The 23657-nt window shown below is 42.6% G+C and overlaps 1 protein-coding gene across 4 annotated transcripts in view; it reads right to left on the reverse strand.

Moving 5' to 3' along the window:
- KDM2B (lysine demethylase 2B) overlaps window positions 1–23657 on the reverse strand; it is a 246416-nt gene that overhangs the window by 12235 nt on the left and 210524 nt on the right. For all 4 annotated transcript variants that reach the window (XM_082244129.1, XM_082244128.1, XM_082244130.1 and 1 more), the window contains 4 exons: window positions 12680–13350; window positions 5509–5672; window positions 2949–3110; window positions 350–568 (listed from right to left, as the gene is read on the reverse strand). In XM_082244129.1, coding sequence (XP_082100255.1) covers window positions 350–568; window positions 2949–3110; window positions 5509–5672; window positions 12680–13350 — 1216 coding nt within the window. The remainder of the gene's footprint in view (window positions 1–349; window positions 569–2948; window positions 3111–5508; window positions 5673–12679; window positions 13351–23657) is intronic.

The following is a 23657-nucleotide window of genomic DNA, read 5'->3' on the forward strand; positions in this document are numbered from 1 at the left end:
TAGATCCCTTCTGATGGCCTTAGCCTAGTCAGCTAGGGTTTGGAAGACCAGAAATGCTTTCAGGGCAGGTTGCAAGGCAGGGCCTGTCAGAACAATTTTTTTAAAAAAGGGCCTCCCAAAACACTTAACAAGGTTCTTAAAAATCCTGAAAGTATTTAAGACATACAAAATAGCCATGCAGACAACCAGACTGCAATAGAACTAAATATCACTTTTGGGTGGCCCAACCCTTTTATTTTTTCTTATTTTAAAAGCACAGGATTTGTGTATCTGAAGACATATACAAATTTAGTTGAAGACATAAAAAAAGAAAGCGGTCACCTTCTTTCTGATCTGTGGCACTATTTACCTGATAAATTAATTTCCGACAGAGAATCCCTGGTAGATGTACCCACTGCAGTGAGCAGGTTAATGGACTGGTCAGTGACGTGGTTACAGTAACTCAGGTCCAGTTTGGAAAGAAGAGGCATGTGTCGAATCATCAGGCGCAGTGAGGCATCTGTAATGTCCAGTCCTGCTAGACGAAGCTCTGTGATGTTCCTCAATTTGCTACGGTTGTCTATCTGACCTAAAACAAAGCAAATATAGTGTAACAAGTCAAGCCTTAGTACTATTTAAAAGGACTGTCACTATATATATATATATATATATATATATATATATATATATATATATATATATATATATATATATATATATATATATATATAACACATATATATACATATACACAAAAAAAGAGTAAATACTTACCTATCCAGCCACCCATGCCACAAATACTTTCTTGCCCCACTACCTGGGTTACAGGCCTTTGCTCTCTTGAGTAACAGTTACAAAAAAAGTTTCAGTTTCCAGCATTTCAGGGAGCACGGGATTCCTGGTCCTCCTCTACGTGGTGTGGTTACTTCTCCTGGTCCACTGTCACCACATGAGACAGTAGTGATGCAGGAGCCTGCAGGAGGAACCATGGCATGAAGCAGGAATCTGACTGTGATTGCCCCACAGGTGAGGTATCGCCACAAACATCAGAGCAAGAGCAATTCTGCCAGGCCAGGCCTCATTTTAAACTCTAAACTGGTAACCTGTATAGACTTTTAAAGCGTTGCCTATTAATAACTTAATGTACCATAGTTTGTTGCCATTCCACTGGCATACACAATTTTAAAGTTCTCTATTTACTCAGCTTAACATCATCTTTTAGATTTTACCAAAAACATGGGTATTGTATTGTGGCTGTGTGCACTAAAATTCATTAAAGTTTATTTTTTCCTGAAATTGATAAAACGGCTGTGCAGATATGCGTCATAAAAAATTGCAACATCAGCCATTTTACTCTCCAAGGACTTTGTTTTCAGAAAATATATAATGTTGTGAGAAATATTAGAACTGGCACAGATGGCAATTGGTTAATCTAGCGACAGGACGATGCAATCGTTTTGTATTTTAGTAACTGCTGTATTGCTGATCAGTCTTCACCACATATGTCAAACACAAGGCCGCCAGGCCATTTTATGTGGCTCTTGCACCTCTCATGCATCTGCAGCACCTCCCTTGTCTCCACCCCCACCTTGTTTTGGGAGTTGGCAGCATAGAGGACCGAAATCCTCCTACAGATTCTGTATCTATCTGTGCAGCCGCCGCACACCCTTGTCTCCGCCTACCCTGTTTTCAGCATTCAGCAGACTCCCACAGCTGACTCCAGCCCTTCTCTGGTCCTCCTTCAGATTCTGCACTTTCTGCTTCCCAGCTCAGACCCCAGCTTCTTCCTGGCACCAGCACAAGGCAAGGGGGGTGCACTGTGATGTAAGGGAGAGTGGGGTGCTCTGGACATCTAGTCTTACAGATACAACCGCCCCTCTGAGGGCAACCATAATGCTGATGTGGCCCCTGATGAAATTGAGTTTGACACCCCTGGTCTACATCATATCTACACCATATGCTAACCTATTTAGTCCCCCTTTCAAAATGTTACAAGTAAAAGAAAACTGATAAATTGCACTAAGGTGGGAACAATGAGATCTCACAAAATCAGCAGCCCATGTTATCCAGTAAAACATTTAACCACTTGCCTACAGGGTATTTTTACCCCCGTCCTGCCCAGGACCATTTTCAGCTTTCAGTGCTGTCGCACTTTGAATGACAATTGCGTGGTCATGCACTGCTGTACCCAAATTTTATTTGAGACAGATCAAGCTTTATTTTGGTGGTATTTAATCACTGCTGTTTTTTTATTTTTTGCTAAACAAATGAAAAAAGACCAAAAATTTTGAAATTTGCAAAAACAATTTTGAAAGAAAAGAAAAAAAAAAGTTTCTCTTTGTTTCGGTTATAAAATTTTGTAAATAAGTAATTTTTCTCCTTCACAAATGTGTGCTGATGAGGCTGCACTGACGGGCACTCATAAGGCAGCACTGATGGGTACTACTTAGTCAGTGATAGGCAGCACTGAGGGGGCTGCACTGATCATCAGTGCCCCGATTATCCATGCAGATGTCCCTGCTGAGGAATGCCGCTTAACAGCTCTCCTCTCCACACATGCTGTCAGTGAGAGGAATGGCGATAACTGGCATTTCCAGTTTACACTGTGATCAGCTGATCACATGGTAAAGAGCCTACGTCATAGGCTCATTACCGTGATAGAGTTTGTGCCATGTCCTTCACCGATCACTGCGCTGCGTGCGTGCCTCTCGCATGCGCAGCAAGAATGGGGGGACATCATATGATGTCCTCCCAAAATGAGAGTGCTCCCGCCTGTCCATCATTTCACCATACGGTGGATGGGAAGCAGTTTAGCCAACTTGAGTAACCAGTCAACAGCCTGACATTAGATCCAACTGACTACTTGAATAACTTTTTTTTTTTTTACAATGAATTATACACAGTTGACTAAACATGTACTGTATGTCCATATCCTTTTAAATGAAGTAGTAGAACTGGCTGAGCCATACCTGGCCTGTTATCGGTTGGAGGAGACAAGAGATCCCTCATTTGTGCATCTTTCAGTCCTTCTACCCATTGAACATTGAGCGATCTCAGCAATGGACAGCTGGAACTACAAAGTGCAGATACAGCAATCCAAGAACAGCCTGATAAATTCAGATCCCTTAGAGCTGAGGAGATTAGGAAGAAGAAAAATGGTTTCAATAAAGAGAAAAACCAAACATTCCAAAAGCTACAACAGCATAAATGCCACATAATGTACTATAATGGTTTGTCCACGAAAAAATAAATAAATAAAATAAAAAAAGCTTTCTGTAATTTATTTAATGGAAGATTAGTTTAGAGCATTAGAGCCCTGTATGTACCAAAAAACGAATTTCTCTCAGTTTTCCAAGATGATAGACGTTTAATATACAGATCAACTGCATGTGTTTTCTGTGCCCTCCAGGCTTTCGGGCTTGTATTGTAGCCCATCGACACTTCTGTTTTCTAGCAAATGCATTTTTATTCTGAAACCGGTGTGAAATCCATGCAATCTCAATGTGATTAGAGGCAGAAATATGGTCAGAAGATTTTACTATTATTGTCAGATTACATAGCTAAACCAGAGTATAACCATGAAAATTTCACTTTTGGGCCTTCTGGTCCTTTTAGCTTTTTCTGGCACATTCTTGTTCCTCTTCACACGGTCGATAGACCATTCATTTTAACAACCATCTTCCCATAAGATTATATGTTCTTGTAATATTTTTAAGACTTGTTTTTTTACTAAAAGCCCCCATTGTGTAGACATCTGAAAGCCTGGAGACTGCTGATGGCTACCGCCATTTTGGATGTGATGCCAGTAGACTCAGCTGTCACTCAAGTGACACTCTATAACAGTGATGGCAAACCTTGGCTCCCCAGATGTTTTGGAACTACATTTCCCATGATGCTCAACTACACTGCAGAGTACAGGAGCATCATGGGAAATTTAGTTCAAAAACATCTGGGGTGCCAAGGTTTGCCATCACTGCTCTATAGTATTCCTCTTCATTCCTCCCTGGGCAATCACAGAGTGTAAATTAGACATTCCCAGGAGGAATGACATGATATGAAGGCAGAAGGTCGTGTTAGGAAACGGATACTTCCTGAACTGTAAATCCCTAGCAATTTCAAAAGCATTTTGAAAGTCAATAAAAAAATGATTTATGCAAAGGGAAAATGCGGCAATTAGGCATTTAATATACTTGATTTTTCTGTGCTTTTAACTGTAATTTTTTAAGATGTTGACAGGGTCTCATGGAGTATATAATATGATGGCTCTTCTATTATGAACAAACTAATTTGTACATAAACATCCTTAGTCAATATGGATTGATGGTATTTGATCACCTGTGCGATTTTTATTTTTTGCACTATAAACAAAAAAATACCGACAATTTAAAAATTTATAAATGACACGGACAGGGAAGGGGTTAACATCAGGGATGATCAAGGGGTTAAGTGTGCTAACAGGGAGTGGTTTCTATTCTAACTGTAGGGGGACTGGACTGGACTGGACGAGAGAGAGAGAGACGAGAGAGAGAGACGAGAGAGAGGGAGAGAGACGAGAGAGAGGGAGAGAGACGAGAGAGAGGGAGAGAGACGAGAGAGAGGGAGAGAGACGAGAGAGAGGGAGAGAGACGAGAGAGAGGGAGAGAGACGAGAGAGAGGGAGAGAGACGAGAGAGAGGGAGAGAGACGAGAGAGAGGGAGAGAGACGAGGGACGAGGGACAGGGAGAGGGACAGGGAGAGGGACAGGGAGAGGGACAGGGAGAGGGAGAGGGAGAGGGAGAGGGAGAGGGAGAGGGAGAGGGAGAGGGAGAGGGAGAGGGAGAGGGAGAGGGAGAGAGAGAGAGAGAGAGAGAGAGAGAGAGAGAGAGAGAGAGAGATCGGTGTTCCTGATTAGTAGGAACACACGATCTTCTCCCTTCCTGTTTGACAGAACAGCCGCTTGTCTTGTTACATAGGCAGACAGCTGTTCGGTCAGTCTCCTTGACAATTGCGGGAGGCTGGCGGCAATCGCAGCCGCTGGACCCGTGGACTCACTCCCGCTGTGTCTAATCAATCCGGCAGCGCGCGGGGCCCCTAGAGCCTTAAAGCGAAATCACGTATATGTACGTAATTTTGCGCTTAAAGGCCGCCCTGCTGCAGTATATGTATGGTGGGCGGTCCTTAAGTGGTTAAACGTCAGTAGCTACAGTTTTTGTAGCTGCTGACTTTTAACGCACAAAATACGACTGGAGTTCCTATTTAAGGTTCACTAAGATTTTTTTTTAGGTTTCGACCAGAAAAAAAAAAAAAACACACAATTGATGGAGCAATTTCCCTCTTACTTTCTGTGTGGTGACAACAGTGACCCTGGGCAGTAAATAACAGGAAATCTCTTCAAGTACACGAACCACAATAAAAATTAGAGCCCCCACTTAAATAATACAAATATTTTAGGGGACAAAAAGCACACACTTTCCACTTTAAGCAAGTAACCAAACTATATAGGTAAAGTTTAGTCACTTGGATTTGGGCTCAAAACAGGCAATGTAGTACCTGGAAGCCGGTTCATGAGCCAGCTTAGTTGTTTCTTTGATATATTCGTCCAGCTTAAATCTAAGGACACAGGCTGTCTCCTGATGATCCCACTGAGCATAAGAGGGGTTATGGATTTGCAGTGGTTTAAATCAATTCGCGTCCACAATCTTTTATCACAGCACCTGCAAGAGAGAAATACATTTGGTTTCCTATCACACATGTATTTATTTCAGGTACTTCTATAGTCCTGTCAATTTACACAGCGCTTTACATATATAATGTACATTTACACCATAATCACTGTATAGATCATTTACTAGGAGTATAATTATAGAAAGAATACTGATCAATATTAGGAAAAAGACCACATGGTTGTGACCACGAGGGTTAAATACATGACCACTGCATAAGTTCCTGGCTCTCATCACGGTCCCTGTGTTTCGTGTATTAGGCTTTATGCACATGGCTGATCTGGGACTGTACAGTGTGCACAGCCCCACATGCATGGACTTATGCTATTATTATGGGTAGTGTTCAGAACATACGTCTATACATGTTTTTGAGGCAACCCTGCGGCACATAACCGTGTACAACATGGGTGATCAACCTGTGGCCCTCCAGCGGTTGCAAAACTACAAGTTCCAGCATGCCTCTACCTTTGGGAGTCATATTTGTAACTGTCAGCCTTGCAATTCCAAATGGGATTTGTAGTTCGCAGCAGCTGGAGGGCCACAGGTTGAGCACCCATGCTGTGCAGCCACATCATTTAATTCATCTCAAAGGTACTTAGCAGCTGCCAGTCCTGGGAGAGTGATTAAGCAGGCTCTGCCACTGTATGGGCATGTGCATAAAGCCTTAGGGCCCTTTCACATGGGCTTTCCTATCAGGCGGACCTGATTGGATACTCCATGCACCCCTATGGAGCACCAGATGTCAGCGGTGACATGTCCGCTGACACCCGCTGATCTGTAATCCGGTCCATGAAATCCAGACGGATGGAAACCCTATATTCCATCAGTCTGGAGGATCAGATGAAAACGCCCACCTGTCCGTTTTCATCCGTTCTCCCATAAAGGCAAGCGGTGATCTGACAGCTCCGTCTCTGCAAAGTAAGCGGGGACAGACCTGTCACTACTGGCGTGCATGCATGCAAACAGGAAGTGGTTGCAAAGTGGCTGCAGGAGATTAACAAGCATGAGATGCAACCAAGGATGAAAAAATGGTGACAAATATGTTGTAAAACCCAGCTAGCAATTGTTTCTGAAACCCATAGCTTTACAAACTAAGGATCATTCAGTTCAGCTAGCATGCTCTTTTTTGCTATATGGTTGATGTTTAAAAGCAGGTCCTTAGGAGACTTCCATAGAGCGGTTGCTATAAAGTAAAAGAGTGATTTTTCTCTGCTTGCTGCTCTCCAAACTGTACACTGCCCACTGTCCTCTCTTCACTCTCCAAACTGTACACTGCCCACTGTCCTCTCTTCACTCTCCAAACTGTACACTGCCCACTGTCCTCTCCACTCTCCAAACTGTACACTGCCCACTCTTCACTCTCCAAACTCTACACTGCCCACTGTCCTCTCTTCTCTCCAAACTGTACACTGCCCACTGTCCTCTCTTCTCTCCAAACTGTACACTGCCCACTGTCCTCTCTTCACTCTCCAAACTGTACACTGCCCACTGTCCTCTCTTCACTCTCCAAACTGTACACTGCCCACTGTCCTCTCTTCTCTCCAAACTGTACACTGCCCACTGTCCTCTCTTCACTCTCCAAACTGTACACTGCCCACTGTCCTCTCTTCACTCTCCAAACTGTACACTGCCCACTGTCCTCTCTTCACTCTCCAAACTGTACACTGCCCACTGTCCTCTCTTCACTCTCCAAACTGTACACTGCCCACTGTCCTCTCTTCTCTCCAAACTGTACACTGCCCACTGTCCTCTCTTCTCTCCAAACTGTACACTGCCCACTGTCCTCTCTTCTCTCCAAACTGTACACTGCCCACTGTCCTCTCTTGACTCTCCAAACTGTACACTGCCCACTGTCCTCTCTTCACTCTCCAAACTGTACACTGCCCACTGTCCTCTCTTCTCTCCAAACTGTACACTGCCCACTGTCCTCTCTTCACTCTCCAAACTGTACACTGCCCACTGTCCTCTCTTCACTCTCCAAACTGTACACTGCCCACTGTCCTCTCTTCACTCTCCAAACTGTACACTGCCCACTGTCCTCTCTTCACTCTCCAAACTGTACACTGCCCACTGTCCTCTCTTCACTCTCCAAACTGTACACTGCCCACTGTCCTCTCTTCACTCTCCAAACTGTACACTGCCCACTGTCCTCTCTTCTCTCCAAACTGTACACTGCCCACTGTCCTCTCTTCTCTCCAAACTGTACACTGCCCACTGTCCTCTCCTCTCCAAACTGTACACTGCCCACTGTCCTCTCTTGACTCTCCAAACTGTACACTGCCCACTGTCCTCTCTTCACTCTCCAAACTGTACACTGCCCACTGTCCTCTCTTCTCTCCAAACTGTACACTGCCCACTGTCCTCTCTTCACTCTCCAAACTGTACACTGCCCACTGTCCTCTCTTCTCTCCAAACTGTACACTGCCCACTGTCCTCTCTTCACTCTCCAAACTGTACACTGCCCACTGTCCTCTCTTCACTCTCCAAACTGTACACTGCCCACTGTCCTCTCTTGACTCTCCAAACTGTACACTGCCCACTGTCCTCTCTTGACTCTCCAAACTGTACACTGCCCACTGTCCTCTCTTGACTCTCCAAACTGTACACTGCCCACTGTCCTCTCTTCACTCTCCAAACTGTACACTGCCCACTGTCCTCTCTTCTCTCCAAACTGTACACTGCCCACTGTCCTCTCTTCACTCTCCAAACTGTACACTGCCCACTGTCCTCTCTTCTCTCCAAACTGTACACTGCCCACTGTCCTCTCTTCACTCTCCAAACTGTACACTGCCCACTGTCCTCTCTTCACTCTCCAAACTCTACACTGCCCACTGTCCTCTCTTCACTCTCCAAACTGTACACTGCCCACTGTCCTCTCTTCTCTCCAAACTGTACACTGCCCACTGTCCTCTCTTCTCTCCAAACTGTACACTGCCCACTGTCCTCTCTTCACTCTCCAAACTGTACACTGCCCACTGTCCTCTCTTCACTCTCCAAACTGTACACTGCCCACTGTCCTCTCTTCTCTCCAAACTGTACACTGCCCACTGTCCTCTCTTCACTCTCCAAACTCTACACTGCCCACTGTCCTCTCTTCACTCTCCAAACTGTACACTTCCCTCTGTCCTCTCTACTCTCCAAACTGTACACTGCCCACTGTCCTCTCTTCTCTCCAAACTGTACACTGCCCACTGTCCTCTCTTCACTCTCCAAACTCTACACTGCCCACTGTCCTCTCTTCACTTATCTATTAAATGAGTTGTTTCACCATTGTTGTGCACCACTCTCCCATTTTCCTTATTCTGCTGATAGCAGAAACTATCTAGCTTTCTGTTTTGAAAACTTTCTGGATATCGGGTTCATTTCAAACTGACACATTTTAAAAGACTAGGATAATGAACAATAGAACATTCGAGGTCCTGTGTATTCTGCATCATCCACTTTCTAGTGATCGCTGTTCTTTCACAATGTCTGCAAATAAGCAACATCTACTGCATTACTTCAATTTCTTGATAATGTATGCTCTGCCCAAAGCACGTGATATACAGAAGCTTTGAATCGTTAAAAAAAAGAAAAAAAAAACAGTTTATTTATATAGAAATATGTAAAAATAGCCAGTGCAGAATCTGAGAGAATCAGGCTTTAAATGCTGATGTGCCTGTATTTGCCCAGGACTGCACCGTCAGCTTCTTTCTGGTACACCTTGCACTATGTAGCATCATTAATTAGTATTTAGGTTATGTGGGACAGAGATAAAACTGCTGTAAATTTTAAATTTGCAGATTTTAGATTGTAAACTCTCACAAAGGAGGGACCTCCTTGTCACTATATAAATTCTGTATAATTTTTTAATGTATATGTTTATACCTGAACCTCAGGCAAGCTGCTAAATAGACCTAAAATAAACACAAGAGAATTTTTATAATGGAGGTGGTGAGGTAATTGGCGCTGCCTGAAGTGTGTATGGTGTATTGAATATTAAATATCACATAGAATCACAATACACTTAAATGCAGAAATATTAGACCATATATAAAATGAATATATATATATATATATATATATATATATATATATATATATATATAAATAGTATAAATATAAAGTGCTATAGTGTAAACCATAAATAAATAAATATATATAAAGTGCTAGGTGAATTAGGTGACCAAATAAGGTGAAAGCGGTGTCCAAATGGACTATATGATGGTCACAAGGAAGTAACGGCTAGATAATAGTGAAGGAAGATACAACTGTATCAACCAGAGCTGATGAAGTAAACTAGGAAGGGATTCCAATATAAATATGGAATATATGAAAGAAAAGTCTCCTCTTTCCCATGTATATCATATATTCAAATAGGTCTCAAGTACAACGCTGTGCGAGGAAGTCACCGCAAAAGAGGGTCTTGCGGTCCCTAGCATCTATGCCGTTTGTTTACCCATATGAAATGTGAGTACTGTTTCTATTGCTTAATAAAGGAATATATTTTAAATAGTACTTCACTATATCAGGCTCCTTTTCTCCTGCATACGACCCCGGAATTATTGCTAATGGATATGCATTGTACTTGAGACCCATTTGAATATATGAAATACATGGGAAAGAGGATTCAGGATTCACCATTGAAAGAATTGGCAAGTAGGATTACTCCCTATTGAGGGAATACCTGGCTACAGATACGCTGGTTACCCTTGTAGGGGTGCTGACTTCTGGTGAGTGCGGGAGAGATTGGAAGGGGGAGCACTGTTTCCTCACCCGGGACCCAAGCACCTGGATCACCCCAAGAGTCGCCTATTGTTTTTGACACTTCAATTAATTATGAACTTTATGGACTCCCTTGTTTATATTTTTCTATATATTTTTTTATGAATTTTGTATACAACTAATCTTTGGCCCAGTTTGCCACATTCGTTCACGGGTCCCCCTAACGCAGGGGTGGGGAACCTTTTTTCTACCAAGGGCCATTTGGATTTTTGTAACATCATTAGCCATACAAAATGTAAGCATAAAAGTAATAGGCATTGCTTTGCGGCAAAAAAACGCTGTAAAAAATTGCGTGACTTTGAGGTCACAAAAGTGTGAAAGGGGCCTTCAGTAATCAAGGTATAGTGTGCCCCCTTTCAATGCAGACTGACCACAGCGTGCCCCCTTTCAATGCAGACTGACCACAGCGTGCCCCCCTTTCAATGCAGAGTGACCACAGCGTGCCCCCCTTTCAATGCAGAGTGACCACAGCGTGCCCCCCTTTCAACGCGGAGTGACCACATCGTGCCCCCTTTCAACGCGGAGTGACCACAGCGTGCCCCCTTTCAACGCGGAGTGACCACAGCGTGCCCCCTTTCAACGCAGAGTGACCACAGCGTGCCCCCTTTCAACGCAGAGTGACCACAGCGTGCCCCCTTTCAATGCAGAGTGCCCACAGCGTGCCCCCTTTCAATGCAGAGTGCCCACAGCGTGCCCCCTTTCAATGCAGAGTGCCCACAGCGTGCCCCCCTTTCAATGCAGAGTGCCCACAGCGTGCCCCCCTTTCAATGCAGAGTGCCCACAGCGTGCCCCCCTTTCAATGCAGAGTGACCACAGCGTGCCCCCCTTTCAATGCAGAATGCCCACAGCGTCCCCCCTTTCAATGCGGAGTGATTGACCACAAAGCAGAGTGAACAGCGTGCCAAGCCCCAGTGCACTTGGACTTACCTGTTGTAGCGGCGGCTTCCTCTCTTCAGTCCCCGCATCTCTTCCGAGTCCTCCCGCCTCCTCCTTGGCCAATGACATTGGCCAAGGAGGAGGAGGATCCGTGAGACAGTAGGGAATTTTCATTCGCTATTGTCACACAAATGGGCGGGCTCGAGGCGCACTGCTCTGCGCCTCGGTCCACCCTTTTTGGAGCTTCATAGTGTCAGAACGGAGGGGGATAATCGCAACGATTGTGCGGGCGGACAGGAGGATCGTCACCCCTGCCCTAACAAGTCATGTTGGGAAGGACCTGTTGCACCTAATCACCTTTTGTTGAGATATTGATTCACCATCACTTAGAATATTGTGGCCATTTTTTTCATTTCACTGGTCCATTTAGGACCTCTGAACCTAAATACCTATATACTAATTAATGTAGGTACAAACACTGGTTGCATAAAAAAAATAAAAATAAATAAATAAAGCTGAATGGTTTATTAACCACTTCAATACTGGGCACTTTCACCCCCTTCCTGCCCAGGTCAATTTCCAGCTTACAGTGCTGTTACACTTTGAAGGACGATTGAGCGGTCATGAACACAGTACTTATATGAAATCTTTATCAATATTTTGAGACAGATAGAGCTTTCATTTTGTGGTATTTAAACACCACTTTCTTTTTGCTAAACAAAAAAAAAAAAAAAACGACGAAAAATTAAAAAAAACTTGTTTTTCTTCGTTTGTTAAACAATTTTGGAAAGAAGTAATTTTTCCTCCTTCACTGATAAAGAGGCACAGAGGGGTACTGATTAAGGCGCGGATGATCAGTGCCCTGATTATCTGTGTACATGTCTTTTGTCACACTTGCTGGTTACCAGTGCATGAAGAAAGAAATCTCGATCATTTGTAAACAAACTTGCCAGTTATCAGCTGTGATTGGACACAGCTGATCACATGGTAAAGGGCTGCTGTGATTGGCCCTTTACCATGATCTGTGATCAGCTGTGTCCAAAGAACACAGCAACCACAGAGCACGCCGACTGTGCATCCCAGGGGGCGAGTAGTTCTGGAAAGACAGCCATGGATGCCCTCCCGGAACAAGAGAGCTGCACTGTAACAGTCTTTCAGCTATATCGTGGTTCTGAAGTGGTAATGATTCCATAGTTGCAATAATTTGTGTCTTTTATATGTCTGCCCGGAGTTCAGCTTTAAATGCATTTTAAGTTTTTTTTCAGTGCGGCGCTGAAAAGTTCAGAGCTATGGATGGCTTTAAATCTTAGGTATTACACGTATGAAAGTCACTGAATGTACAGCAAACACCCACTTACCATCTATTCCATGTTTTGCAGACTCTCATACAGATGCACAGATCTTTGTGGCTGAGGTAGCTAAAGATGGCCATCCAGACCTCTCTCTGCATCACATGGGTTGCACCGTTCTCCAGGGGTAGAGAGTCTGGAGGAGGGCTGATGGGAGGAGGCCTTATTACATGGCGTTCCATCTGCACACATTTGGGAGGTGACAAAGATGGTGGAGGACGATTGGTCACTCTTGGTGTTGTCCTTGGGCTTGGAAGAGACTGGTGCTTAAACTCCTTTGGGGTCCCATTCAGTTCTTTGCTGAACCGATGCATGCGCTCCCCATTGGTATTCATACATTTTTTGGGTTCCTCGTCCTCACTCTCTGGCTCAGATTTAATAGGATGATGGTTCTCATTGGCCAGGCTATTTTCCGTTTTCTGGATCTCTTGGTTTAGCTCCTTGCTTAATTCTTTGCTTAGTTCCTTATTAGAGACTTTTCTTTTCCTTCGGATTTTCTTCTTTTCCTTTGATTCTGGACCCTCTGTGCTGGGACCAGCAGTGGGTGAGCTTGACCTGGACTGGTCACTCTCCTTAGATTTGGGGACGGATTCTCCCATATTGTCATCTGGCTCCTGTTTAATGCGCCTTAATGTTTTGGCCATGAGTGCTCGTTCTTCTGGTGTCTTCCAGGTTCTCTTCTTAAACAACAGGAAGAATTTCAATGTAAGGATACATACATCAAAAAAAATATATAAAAAAAAAATATATATATACTTCAACCAAGAAAATCTTTCCTAGAAAATACAAAGCCACATATCAATTTGTATCATTTACATTGGTCTGTAGACTTCAGTCCACTCACCAATGTAAAAATAATAGGATAAATGCCCCACTGCTGTTTTCCAAGGTAGAGGCAAGAATCTCTTTGCCTTCATCTTATTACATAGAGAACATATGATATGGAAGGGAATCCTATACCTTGAAAATCCCTAAGAATAAAGTTAATATGTACAGCTACCCAGTTAAAAAGAATCTGCTTCCCACAATATATCTCCATGAAATAATTTCTGTGCCAACAGCAATGTGCTTCTGCTGACATGTCTGAAAATGCTAACTGCTTGGCTGTCCTGCCATCAATCAATACTTTTTAAGCCACTGACCTGGATCAGGGACGCAGATCAGGACTTCTGACTACGCTATGACTCTAATGGCAGCATGTTCATTTCTATATCAGCCCCTCACAAGGTACTAAAGTCCAATACAGCCAGCAGTGTGCATTTTCTTTTTCAAATGTATATTAAAACATTTTCACCAAGTCAAACAAAATAAAAGGTGCTCCTAATTATCAGGTAAGTTTTTTTTTTCCCCAAGGTCCTTTATCCAAGCATCAATCAGAAATATTCTACAGACCATTAAAATACTCCTTTTATTGATAACACATCTTGAACAAGGTCCAGCAACACATGCATTGCTTGGGTGAAGGCCTCGGTTTCCCTGCCTTTACCACCAAATCATCCCAAAACAATGTGCCTACACTGCCTTTAAAGACCACAGGTATTTAAAAAAAAGTTTAAGGACTGATGATAAAATTCACCATTTCTCTTAGAGTTATGAGAATTTTCAAAGTCTTGTCCCAGTGTAAATATCTAGGTAGCAGAGGTTATGTAAAGACTATATATTCAAAAAGATTAATTTTAAGAACACTGCAAAATACCCAATTCAAAAAATGGCATGACTTCGTTTTTACTTTTCTAATTATCATGTATTTTATCAATACCCAGTATTAACTGGTATAAATTAGTCTGGGCAATTCAAAAATGAAACCTTTGACAAGCCTAGTCACTGAAATGTGGCCTCCGAAAAGGTGTTCCATTGTCGCAAGTCTGTCCTGAGATTCCTACTTAATATCAGGCCAATTAAAAATAACCTAAAATGTCTCTACTGGGGCTTTCATCAAAGGCAGAAGGCCATCTGGGATTTAAGAACTTATAAGTACAGAATTAGAGAACTCAAGCCGGATATAGTTATGCAGAGACTCATTATCCATCTGGATGTTGTATGTACATATCTCCAGGCATTCTGTGCATACTATATACACATTGCTGAGAAAACCAAACAACCATATTGCATATTCTGAAGAGACCTAGAACCAGAATGAATATTCAATGAGAGTATTTCTTGAGAAAAGCATCTGAAGGACATGCGGTTATAGATTTACATCATCAATAAAGCAATGCTCACAGCAGTTATACGGTATTGAGTCAGAAGAACGCAATATGTGTTTATGTATTTGCTGAACCTTTCATAAGACTGCACAATTATAATAATCTTATTGTAATGATTAAAAAGGGGATATTGCCCATAGTATCAAGGTTACACCACTGTTTATCTACATCAAGGTTATTAAAGTGGACCTAAACCCTACTATCACTTTATATTTGCGGTTATTTGCACATTAACACGGTGCAATACTATATCACTTGGACACTTTAGTATGTAAATTTAATCAGAGTAGCGATATCGGAAGGTAAAGATCTTTTTTGCCATAGGACGGTACTCTTTACACTATTATAGCACCTTTACGTGTATATATGCACTTTATTTTTTGTTGGATTTGCACATATATATGAAAAATGTATTTAGGAGTAGCGCTGTATCAATGAATTTGGTAAACCCTACTATCCTCCGAGGACAGTGCCATCTTTGCCTCTATTTAGGTCTGCAGTTGCCCCATGGTGTTCTGCATGTTATTAGCTATGACATTATCCATTTTGAACGTTTGGTTGAGAGTAAACATAAGCACACTGACAACTGCTCACAGATCCCCTGCTGATCAGTGCAGACACTGCTCCGTGTGAAAGGACCCCTAGGCTCGGTTCATATATATGTGAATTGGATGCGTTTTGAACAGCATCCGATTCAGATGACATGTGAACTGGCAGCCTTCCCTATGGAGCTGGTTCACATATATGCGGTGTAGCAGCAGTGCAAATTCGCTGCAAATGAGTCCTGTGCATTTTCTGAGCACTGCGGTGCGGTTCAGATGCTAATTTCTGGCTATAGCCTTCTATGGGAACGCATCTGAACTGCACGTCATCAGTTTTGAACAAATGTGATATGAAAAAAATAAATAAAAAGTGTCGCCCCCCCCCCAATCCATATTAGGCCCTTTTGGTTCCCCCGCCCCTGCCCCAAACATCCCCCCATGTAGAAGGCATGTGTCCTGGTATGGTTTAAGGAGGGGGGGGGGTGTGCTAGCTTGTTCCTCCCCACCTTTCCTGGCCTTCCAGGCTGCATGCTCAGATAAGGGTCTGGATTTTGGGGGGTCCTCACGCCTTTTAAAAAAAAAAAAAATGAAATTGGTGGTTTATTCACAATTTTTTATTGCTGGAAATGTTTTTTTTTTTTTAATTTTTTTACAATCAGCTGTTAGCAGGGAACCCTGCTGAGAGCTGATGAGCCATCCGTTCTTAAGGATACGGCGACCGGCTTCCCGTACCCAAATCCTTAACAACCAGCTAAAGTTAAAGATGCCGGCTGAACCGCATCTAAAGCGCAGCTGAACTGCGGAACAGCTTCTTTGGAAATTCCCTACCCTCTCCCCAGATTAACAATGTGGCTGCCCACTGTTCCTCTGTGCTTCTTCATCCACATTGAGGGCACTCTACTATAGCAGGTATGTTACTGGCCAGATCAGCAGGTGAAAATAGAGGGCGAAAAAGCCTAAAAAAAAAAAAAAATAATGCAGCCACCACATCCAATGATCGATTAGCTGCAACATATTACATTTTTGGCAAGATGCGCACTGCAAATTTACCAATAGACTCAAAGCAAGGTAAGCCATAGAACTCTGTGCAATTCATTGAGTCACGGGCAATGAAAAGCAAACAGCCCAGAAATGTAAACAAATAAATATGAAAACAATCAAAAGCAAAAGGTGTTAGGCTCCGTTCACATGTCAGCGTTTGGATCGCGGGCAGAACCGCCGCGGTTCCGCCCGCGATCCGGAGATTTATTGCAAATCGCGGGACGCCTAGCGTTGACCGTTGATTTGCAATAGCCCCCCAAACGCCGAGCGATGTTGCCGCGATTTCCGCCTGCCGAATCGCGGCAACATCGCGCAAACAAAATCGCGGGACGCAATACGATCCAAAGAAGCTCTTGTACTTCTTTGGAGCGTATTGCATCCCGCGATTTTGTTTGCGCAAAGTTGCCGCGATTCGGCAGGCGGAAATCACGGCAACATCGCTCGGCGTTTGGGGGGCTATTGCAAATCAACGGGCAACGCTAGGCGTCCCGCGATTTGCAATAATCTCCGGATCGGTTCTGCCCGCGATCCAAACGCTGACATGTGAATGCAGCCTTAGAGCATCAGTGTACACAACAATATACCAACAAAAAGATGGGGAACCAGTTCTTCTACTTGCACTGTAGACATTTTCAACCAGTTAACATGCGTTCTGAACACACGCACCATAAATAAACCTGGTACAGTTTCTGGGAGTCCTTCACACTCTTCTTTACGCTGTAGCTAGTAAACAGATGTTAAAATTACCTTAAAGCTTCAGCGCTAGGAAGACAATATTTAATACATCATGTTTAATGCGTACTCTGTTACTGCGTGCCTTCATGCTGTTTGACTGTTACCATGGCAACACAGAAAGAACAGGTTATGGATATAGTAGGAGTGACAGGCTTCAACTGTCATTAAGACTCGCAGATCATCACCAATGCCGAATTCTTCCACAACCTACCCTCTCTCGTACAAGAAGCTTATGTGAATGTTTAGAGTGTAATAACATTCAGACAGCGCTTAGATTGTAAAGTCTTGTTTTTTTTTTTTCTATTAAAATATCAAACATGTTATACTTCCCTCTTTTGTGTAATGGTTTTGCACAGGGCAGCCTGGATCTTCCCCGGGTCTCTCCTGCTGAGTTCCCCCACAGAAAGCAGCTTGCTATGGGGGCACCCGAGCCGAGCTGCAGCTCCCTGTGTCCATTCAGACATGGAGTTGTCGTTCGGCCCAGCCCCCCTCTCTCTCTCCTGATTGGCTAACTGAGTTTGATTGACAGCAGTGGGAGCCAATGGCACTGCTGCTGTGTTTCAGCCAAATCAGGAGAGAGAGTCCCAGGTGGCTGAGGCACTTGTGGACATCACTGGACAGAGGGGGGCCCAGATAATTATTAGGGCCTGCTGCACACAGAAGGCTTTTTATCTTAATGCATAGAATGCATTAAGATTAAAAAAAACCTTCTGCCTTTACAACCCCTTTAAGATGGAACTAACCTCTCTCCTTTAGGCTCCTTTTACACTTGTACGACCTGAAAGTCACGCAACTACCACGCTGTGGACCTCAAGTCGCATCAAAGCCAGACCAAAGTAGTGCGGGAGTGACTTAAAAGTCACACAGATATGAATGATACTCATTGGAAATCATGGGGTACTACTTGTCATGCGACTTTGCAGTCTCAAGTCGCAGGACAAGTCGCACAAGTGTGAAAGGGGCCTTGGGCCTCATACACACTGGCAAACCTACATTTATATGCATTTGGAGGACAGTTGTAGATTAGATTCTAGATTAGTTCTAGATCTAGGATAGTTCGGATTTTTGTAAAACTGCATTTTGAGGAAAACAGAATTCGGTGCATCCAGGATCAAGCAACAAATGCTTAAAAAACAAAAAAAAAAACATTTAAACATGTAAATGTGATTAAAACGTTCCTAAACATGCCTAAGCCTTCTTTAAAAGTGCAACTTTAGGTAATAAATGGAAGTGGGCGAACAGGCCAGAATTTTTAATGGAGTCGAGACGTGCTTTGTCTCTTCTGTATTAAAAGGACATACTGTATACCCTGTACTCACAGCTCAGTGTAGAAATCGAACAATGCTGAAGCCAACAGAACTCCCACACATGAGCAGGAGCGAAGTCATCCTCGCCCAGCCAATGAAAGCGGCCGGCTTATGGTTTTAAACGCCAGCCACTTTCATTGGCTGGACAGGAATGACATCACTCCAGGTTTTCCAAAAGCATAAAATTTAAAGGAATGCCATGAATGAGAACTGTCAGTTATTTGTGCTCTCAACCAAACGATCAGGCTGTCAAATTGCCAGTCATAAATCACATGTGCAGAACCATAGCAAATGCAGATAAGAGGTTTGGATGGCAGCTTCCTTGGCTATGAAGGACAGGGGGGTTTAGTTCCTTTTTAAAGTGAAAGTAAATTACGCAAAACACTTACCTCCACCTCCAGTGTTGCAATACATCCCTCGCTGCCCACTGTCATCTTCCCCCTGGGCTACTTCTAGATGCTGGCCTTCAGCCTCTTGATTGTCTGTCAACCCACCATTAGTTTAAAAGGATAATTCACCTTTACAAAAAACCTGCCTATGCAGTTAAGGGATGTTTGTAGATTAAAATAAACTGTGCAGCTCTGACTGAAGATGAATACCCTTTCTATAGGTGTATTCCATTTACATACCTTATGAAGCCTGACTGGAGTATTCCCAGGACGTTGCTAAGTGAGGCCTAATCATCACGGCTCACCTCCACCATCACAGGAGCAAGCTTTTTTTTTTAATCAAACTCCCTCAAATACTCTCGCTCTCCCTTAATGAAGCAGCTTTGAGCTCAGCATTTGAGAGCTCACTCCTGTGATGGTGGAGGTGAGCAATGATGACCAGGCCTCACTTAGCAACATTCTGGGAGTACATAGCAACGTCCTGGGAGTATTCCAGTCCGGTTTCATAAGGTATGTAAAATGGCCTACACCGAAAGCAAGGGCTTTATTCATCTTTAGTCAGCACTGCACAGTTTTTTTTAATCTACAGATGCCCCTTATCTGCATAGGCGGTTTTGTGGTAAAGGTGAACTATCCCTTTAAATAGACAGAGCTGCCGCTGCTAGTCACATGCCCTGGTTATTCCAGCCACAGAAATCTGCCAATTGTTGCCGCTGGAATCTGATGGCTGCACCAAACTGGTCGTGTGAATGTGGCCTAAACTGATGAGCTGTAAAGGCTTTTAAAGTGTTGCCTATGAAGAATTTTTAGGCAGCACAGTTTTTCACAAAATCACGGGCACACACAATTTTAAGACTTGATTTTGATATGTTTGGTATTTGTTTACTTGACGCAACCCCTTCTTTTCTATTTTACCAAAAATTGGGTGTTATGTTGGATTTGTTAGCACTAAACCCTCTTTTTACTAAACATGTAAATATATGAAAGTGCTGCTATTAATAAACAACACACAAATACAAATTTAGCAATAAGGCGTACAATAAGGTGCTAACAATATAAAAAAATGCAGTGAAAAAAGCATCTCTAATAACTTGATGTGGAATCCGAAAAGAACCGCTCCGTTTGGGAGTGCAAAAAATGTCCAACGTCTCCAATCAATTAAAGTGCATCTAAAAATCACTCGGTGTATATCCTCTGCTTCACTTTTGTGCTCAAATCACCAGGTGCAGTGCCTGCTTACCTCCATTGTAGACCCACAAGGGGTCAACACAGCAGATAAGAAAATAATCTTTCTATGCGATTCCACACTTCTTACATATGCTCCAGTGTACCATAAGGAAAAAGGAATAACATCCAATAGTGCTTTACCCGGGTATCAGTAAGTCACAATACCCCAGCTTCATACATTACCACTCACATCTATTAAAAGTAAACAAAGCATGTAAAAAATAAATTTCAGCAGTTCTCACGTATACAGCTTTCAAAACCTTCCCATCGCTTGGTACCTCTATGTGTTATGCCACATCCCACGTGGCTTCATCTGGAGGGTAAAAGATGAAAGCCTCCAGATGAAGCCATGTGGGGTGTGGCGTAACGCGTAACGGTACCAAGCGGTGAGAAGGTTTTGGAAAGTCTACACGTGAGAACTGCTGGAGTTGATTTTATACATGCTTTGTTTACTTTTAATAAACGTGAGTGTAATTTATGAAGCTGGGTTATTGTGACTTACTGATACTACTAACCCGGGTACAGCACTATTGAATATTATTCCTCACGTTTAATAAAAGTAAACAAAGCATGTTTAAAATCAATTCCAGCAGTACTTACGTGCACTGCTTCCAAAACCTTCCCACCACTTGGTACCTCTACGCGTTGCGCCACATCCCACGTGGCTTCATCTGGAGGCTTTCATCTTTTACCCTCCAGATGAAGCCACGTGGGATGTGGTGTAACGCTCAGAGGTACCAAGCGGTGGGAAGGTTTTGGAAGCTGTGCACGTGAGAACTGCTGAAATTAAATTTTTACATGCTTTATTTACTTTTAATAAATGTGAGTGTAATGTATGAAGCTGGGGTATTGTGACTTACTGATACTACTAACCTGGGTACTGCACTATTGGATATTATTCCTTTTTTCCTTATGGTACTCTGGAGCATATGCAATGTGTGGCGTCGCATAGAAATTGGACGCCAAAGAATAATTTCTTATCTATTGTGTTTACCACTTTTGGGTCTACAATGGAGGTGAGCAGGCACTGTACCTGGTGATTTGAGCACAAGAGTGAAGGAGAGGATATACACCGAGTGTTTTTTAGATGCACTTTAATCGATTAGAGACGTTGGATTTTTTTTTGCACTCTTTGCATAAACTTCTCATAAACTGCTTCTTTTTCGGATTGCGCATCAACTTATTAGAGATGTTTTTTTCACTGTATTTTTTTATATTGTTAGCACCTTATTGTACACCTTATTGCTAGATTTGTATTTGTGTATTATTTATTAATAGCAGCGCGATCACCTGTTTGCAAGTTTAGGTCTATGATGCAGGAACACATTTAGGTGATAGCAGCAGCTATTCCCCTTATTATTATATTAGGTTTTTGATTTGGTATAGGATACACATTGGTAGCGCACAATTATTTTTGTTTTTTTTATCATCTTTTTACGATTTGACAAGGTCTCGGCTTTTTTTTTAAATCATTTTTCAAATGATTTTTAAATCATTTTATAGCCAAAAAATTCAGTTTTAACAAGTGAGCAAAGAGCAAAAAAAAAAAAAAAAATGCTCTAGGAAGAAGCTGGTTAAAGAAGCTGTACTTCAGCCAAAACACAGTTTTGGATAGAGCGGGAAAATATTAGGACCTGTGTCAGGTTGTTGCAGCTGTTTGTCCTCTCAGATGTTCCAACCCTTCCAAATGGTAAAAAAAAAACAAAACTGAATTTTGTCTCTTTAACCGGTTGCCGACCGCCACAAGTATACTGCGGCGGTCAGCCCTGGCCAGGCAAAGTGACGTACCGGTACGTCACTAGCCTGGGAGCCAATAGCGGACGAGCGCACGCCGCCGGAGGCGTGCTCCCGCCTCGGCTCGTTCACGGACACCTCCGTGCGTGTGACCGGCAGACCCGATGTCCGCCGGTCACTCGCGATCCTCTGCTGTGAAGGGAGAAAGGCAGGCGGCTAATGTAAACAAAGCTGCCTGTCATTCTTCCCTGTGTAAAAGCACTGATCTAACGGTCCTGCTATGTAGGACTGTTGATCTGTGCTGTTACACACACAGCCACATCCCTGCACAGTTAGAAGCACGCCCCTAGGGACACACTTAACCCCTCCCTCTCCAATAAAGTTAACCCCTTCCCTGCCAGTGTCATTTTTACAGTAATAGTGCATATGTATAGCACTGATTACTGTAGTAATGTCACTGGTACCCCCAAAAGTGTCAAAAATGTCAGTCAAGGGTCCAATCTGTCCGCCGCAATGTCGCAGTCCCGCAAAAAAAAAAAAAAAAAAAAAAAAAACACAGATCACAGCCATTACTCGTAAAAAAAAAAAAAAAAAAAAAAAAACAACAAAAATGACAAAAATATTTCCCTTAGTTAGTAAACGCAATAACTTTTGCGCAAACCAATCAAAATACACTTATTGTGATTTTTTTCTTACCAAACATAGGTAGCAGAAAACAAATTGGCCAAAAATTTTAAAAAATTTGATTTTTAAATTTTTTTTGGGGAATTTCATATAAAAAAATGTGAAAATATTATTTTTGCAAAATTGTCGCTCTTTTTTTGATTATAGCGTATTATCAAAAAATCGCACAGGTGATCAAATACCACCAAAAGAAAGCTCTATTTGTGGGATAAAAAGGAAGTCAAATTTGTTTAGATACAGCGTCGCACGACTGTGCAATTGTCCGTTAAAGTCGCGCAGTGCCGAATCGCAAAATACCCCCTGGTCAGGAAGGGGGTAAAATCTTCCGGGGCTTAAGTGGTTAAGAGACCTACAGTAAATATGGAGAGTCAGTAATGAAAGCATCATGATTGAGCAGCAAGCTTATCACCAATGTAAGCCAGTACTTTTCAGAACTATAAATTAATTTACCCTTTTCTTGAAGGGCTTGTCTTCTTTAAGAAGTTTTAACTGCGGAGGAAAACAAAAATAACTGTTAGTTGACAAAAAGAAAATTACATTAAATCATTAAAGCAGAACTTTACCTATAACAACTTGATAAAAAAAGAATGTTCTTTAGCAAAGAACATACATTCCACATTTAGAATTATACTAACATTAGTGGGTACTGTAAGTTGCCTCCAGCATTGCTCCGGTTTCTTCTTGCCAGAGGCTGTTATTTTGCTGAAGCCCCAGCAGTAAATCATAAAGTGAAAATAGTAAGCCAATCCTTAACAATCCTACGGAAATGCCTTTATTGATCATGTAGACAATGGAATAGCCTAGAGGCGAGGCATTAAATCCAATCTGAACTCAAAAAGTAACGATATAAAGTTATAGGGAACATCTAGAAATGTTAACTGTGGCTAAGCATCAACTTGAATAGTATAACTTTAGTTTTGGATAGGGGGAGAGATTAGAACACGCGTCAGTTTTTATTGCGCTTTGTCTCCCCAGTAGGGAGATTCATCCTCTCCATTTGTCCTGTTTACCATTAGCAGGGAAAGTAAAAGAAAACCCTAAATTTTGGGATGTCCCCAGAAAAATAATGGAAGGGAAATCTTCCAATGAGGACACAAGTTCTGATGGCCTGTAGGTTCCCA

The sequence above is a fragment of the Pelophylax lessonae genome (genome assembly GCF_965119305.1).
Source record: "Pelophylax lessonae genome assembly, chromosome: 1".
Taxonomy (NCBI): domain Eukaryota; kingdom Metazoa; phylum Chordata; class Amphibia; order Anura; family Ranidae; genus Pelophylax; species Pelophylax lessonae.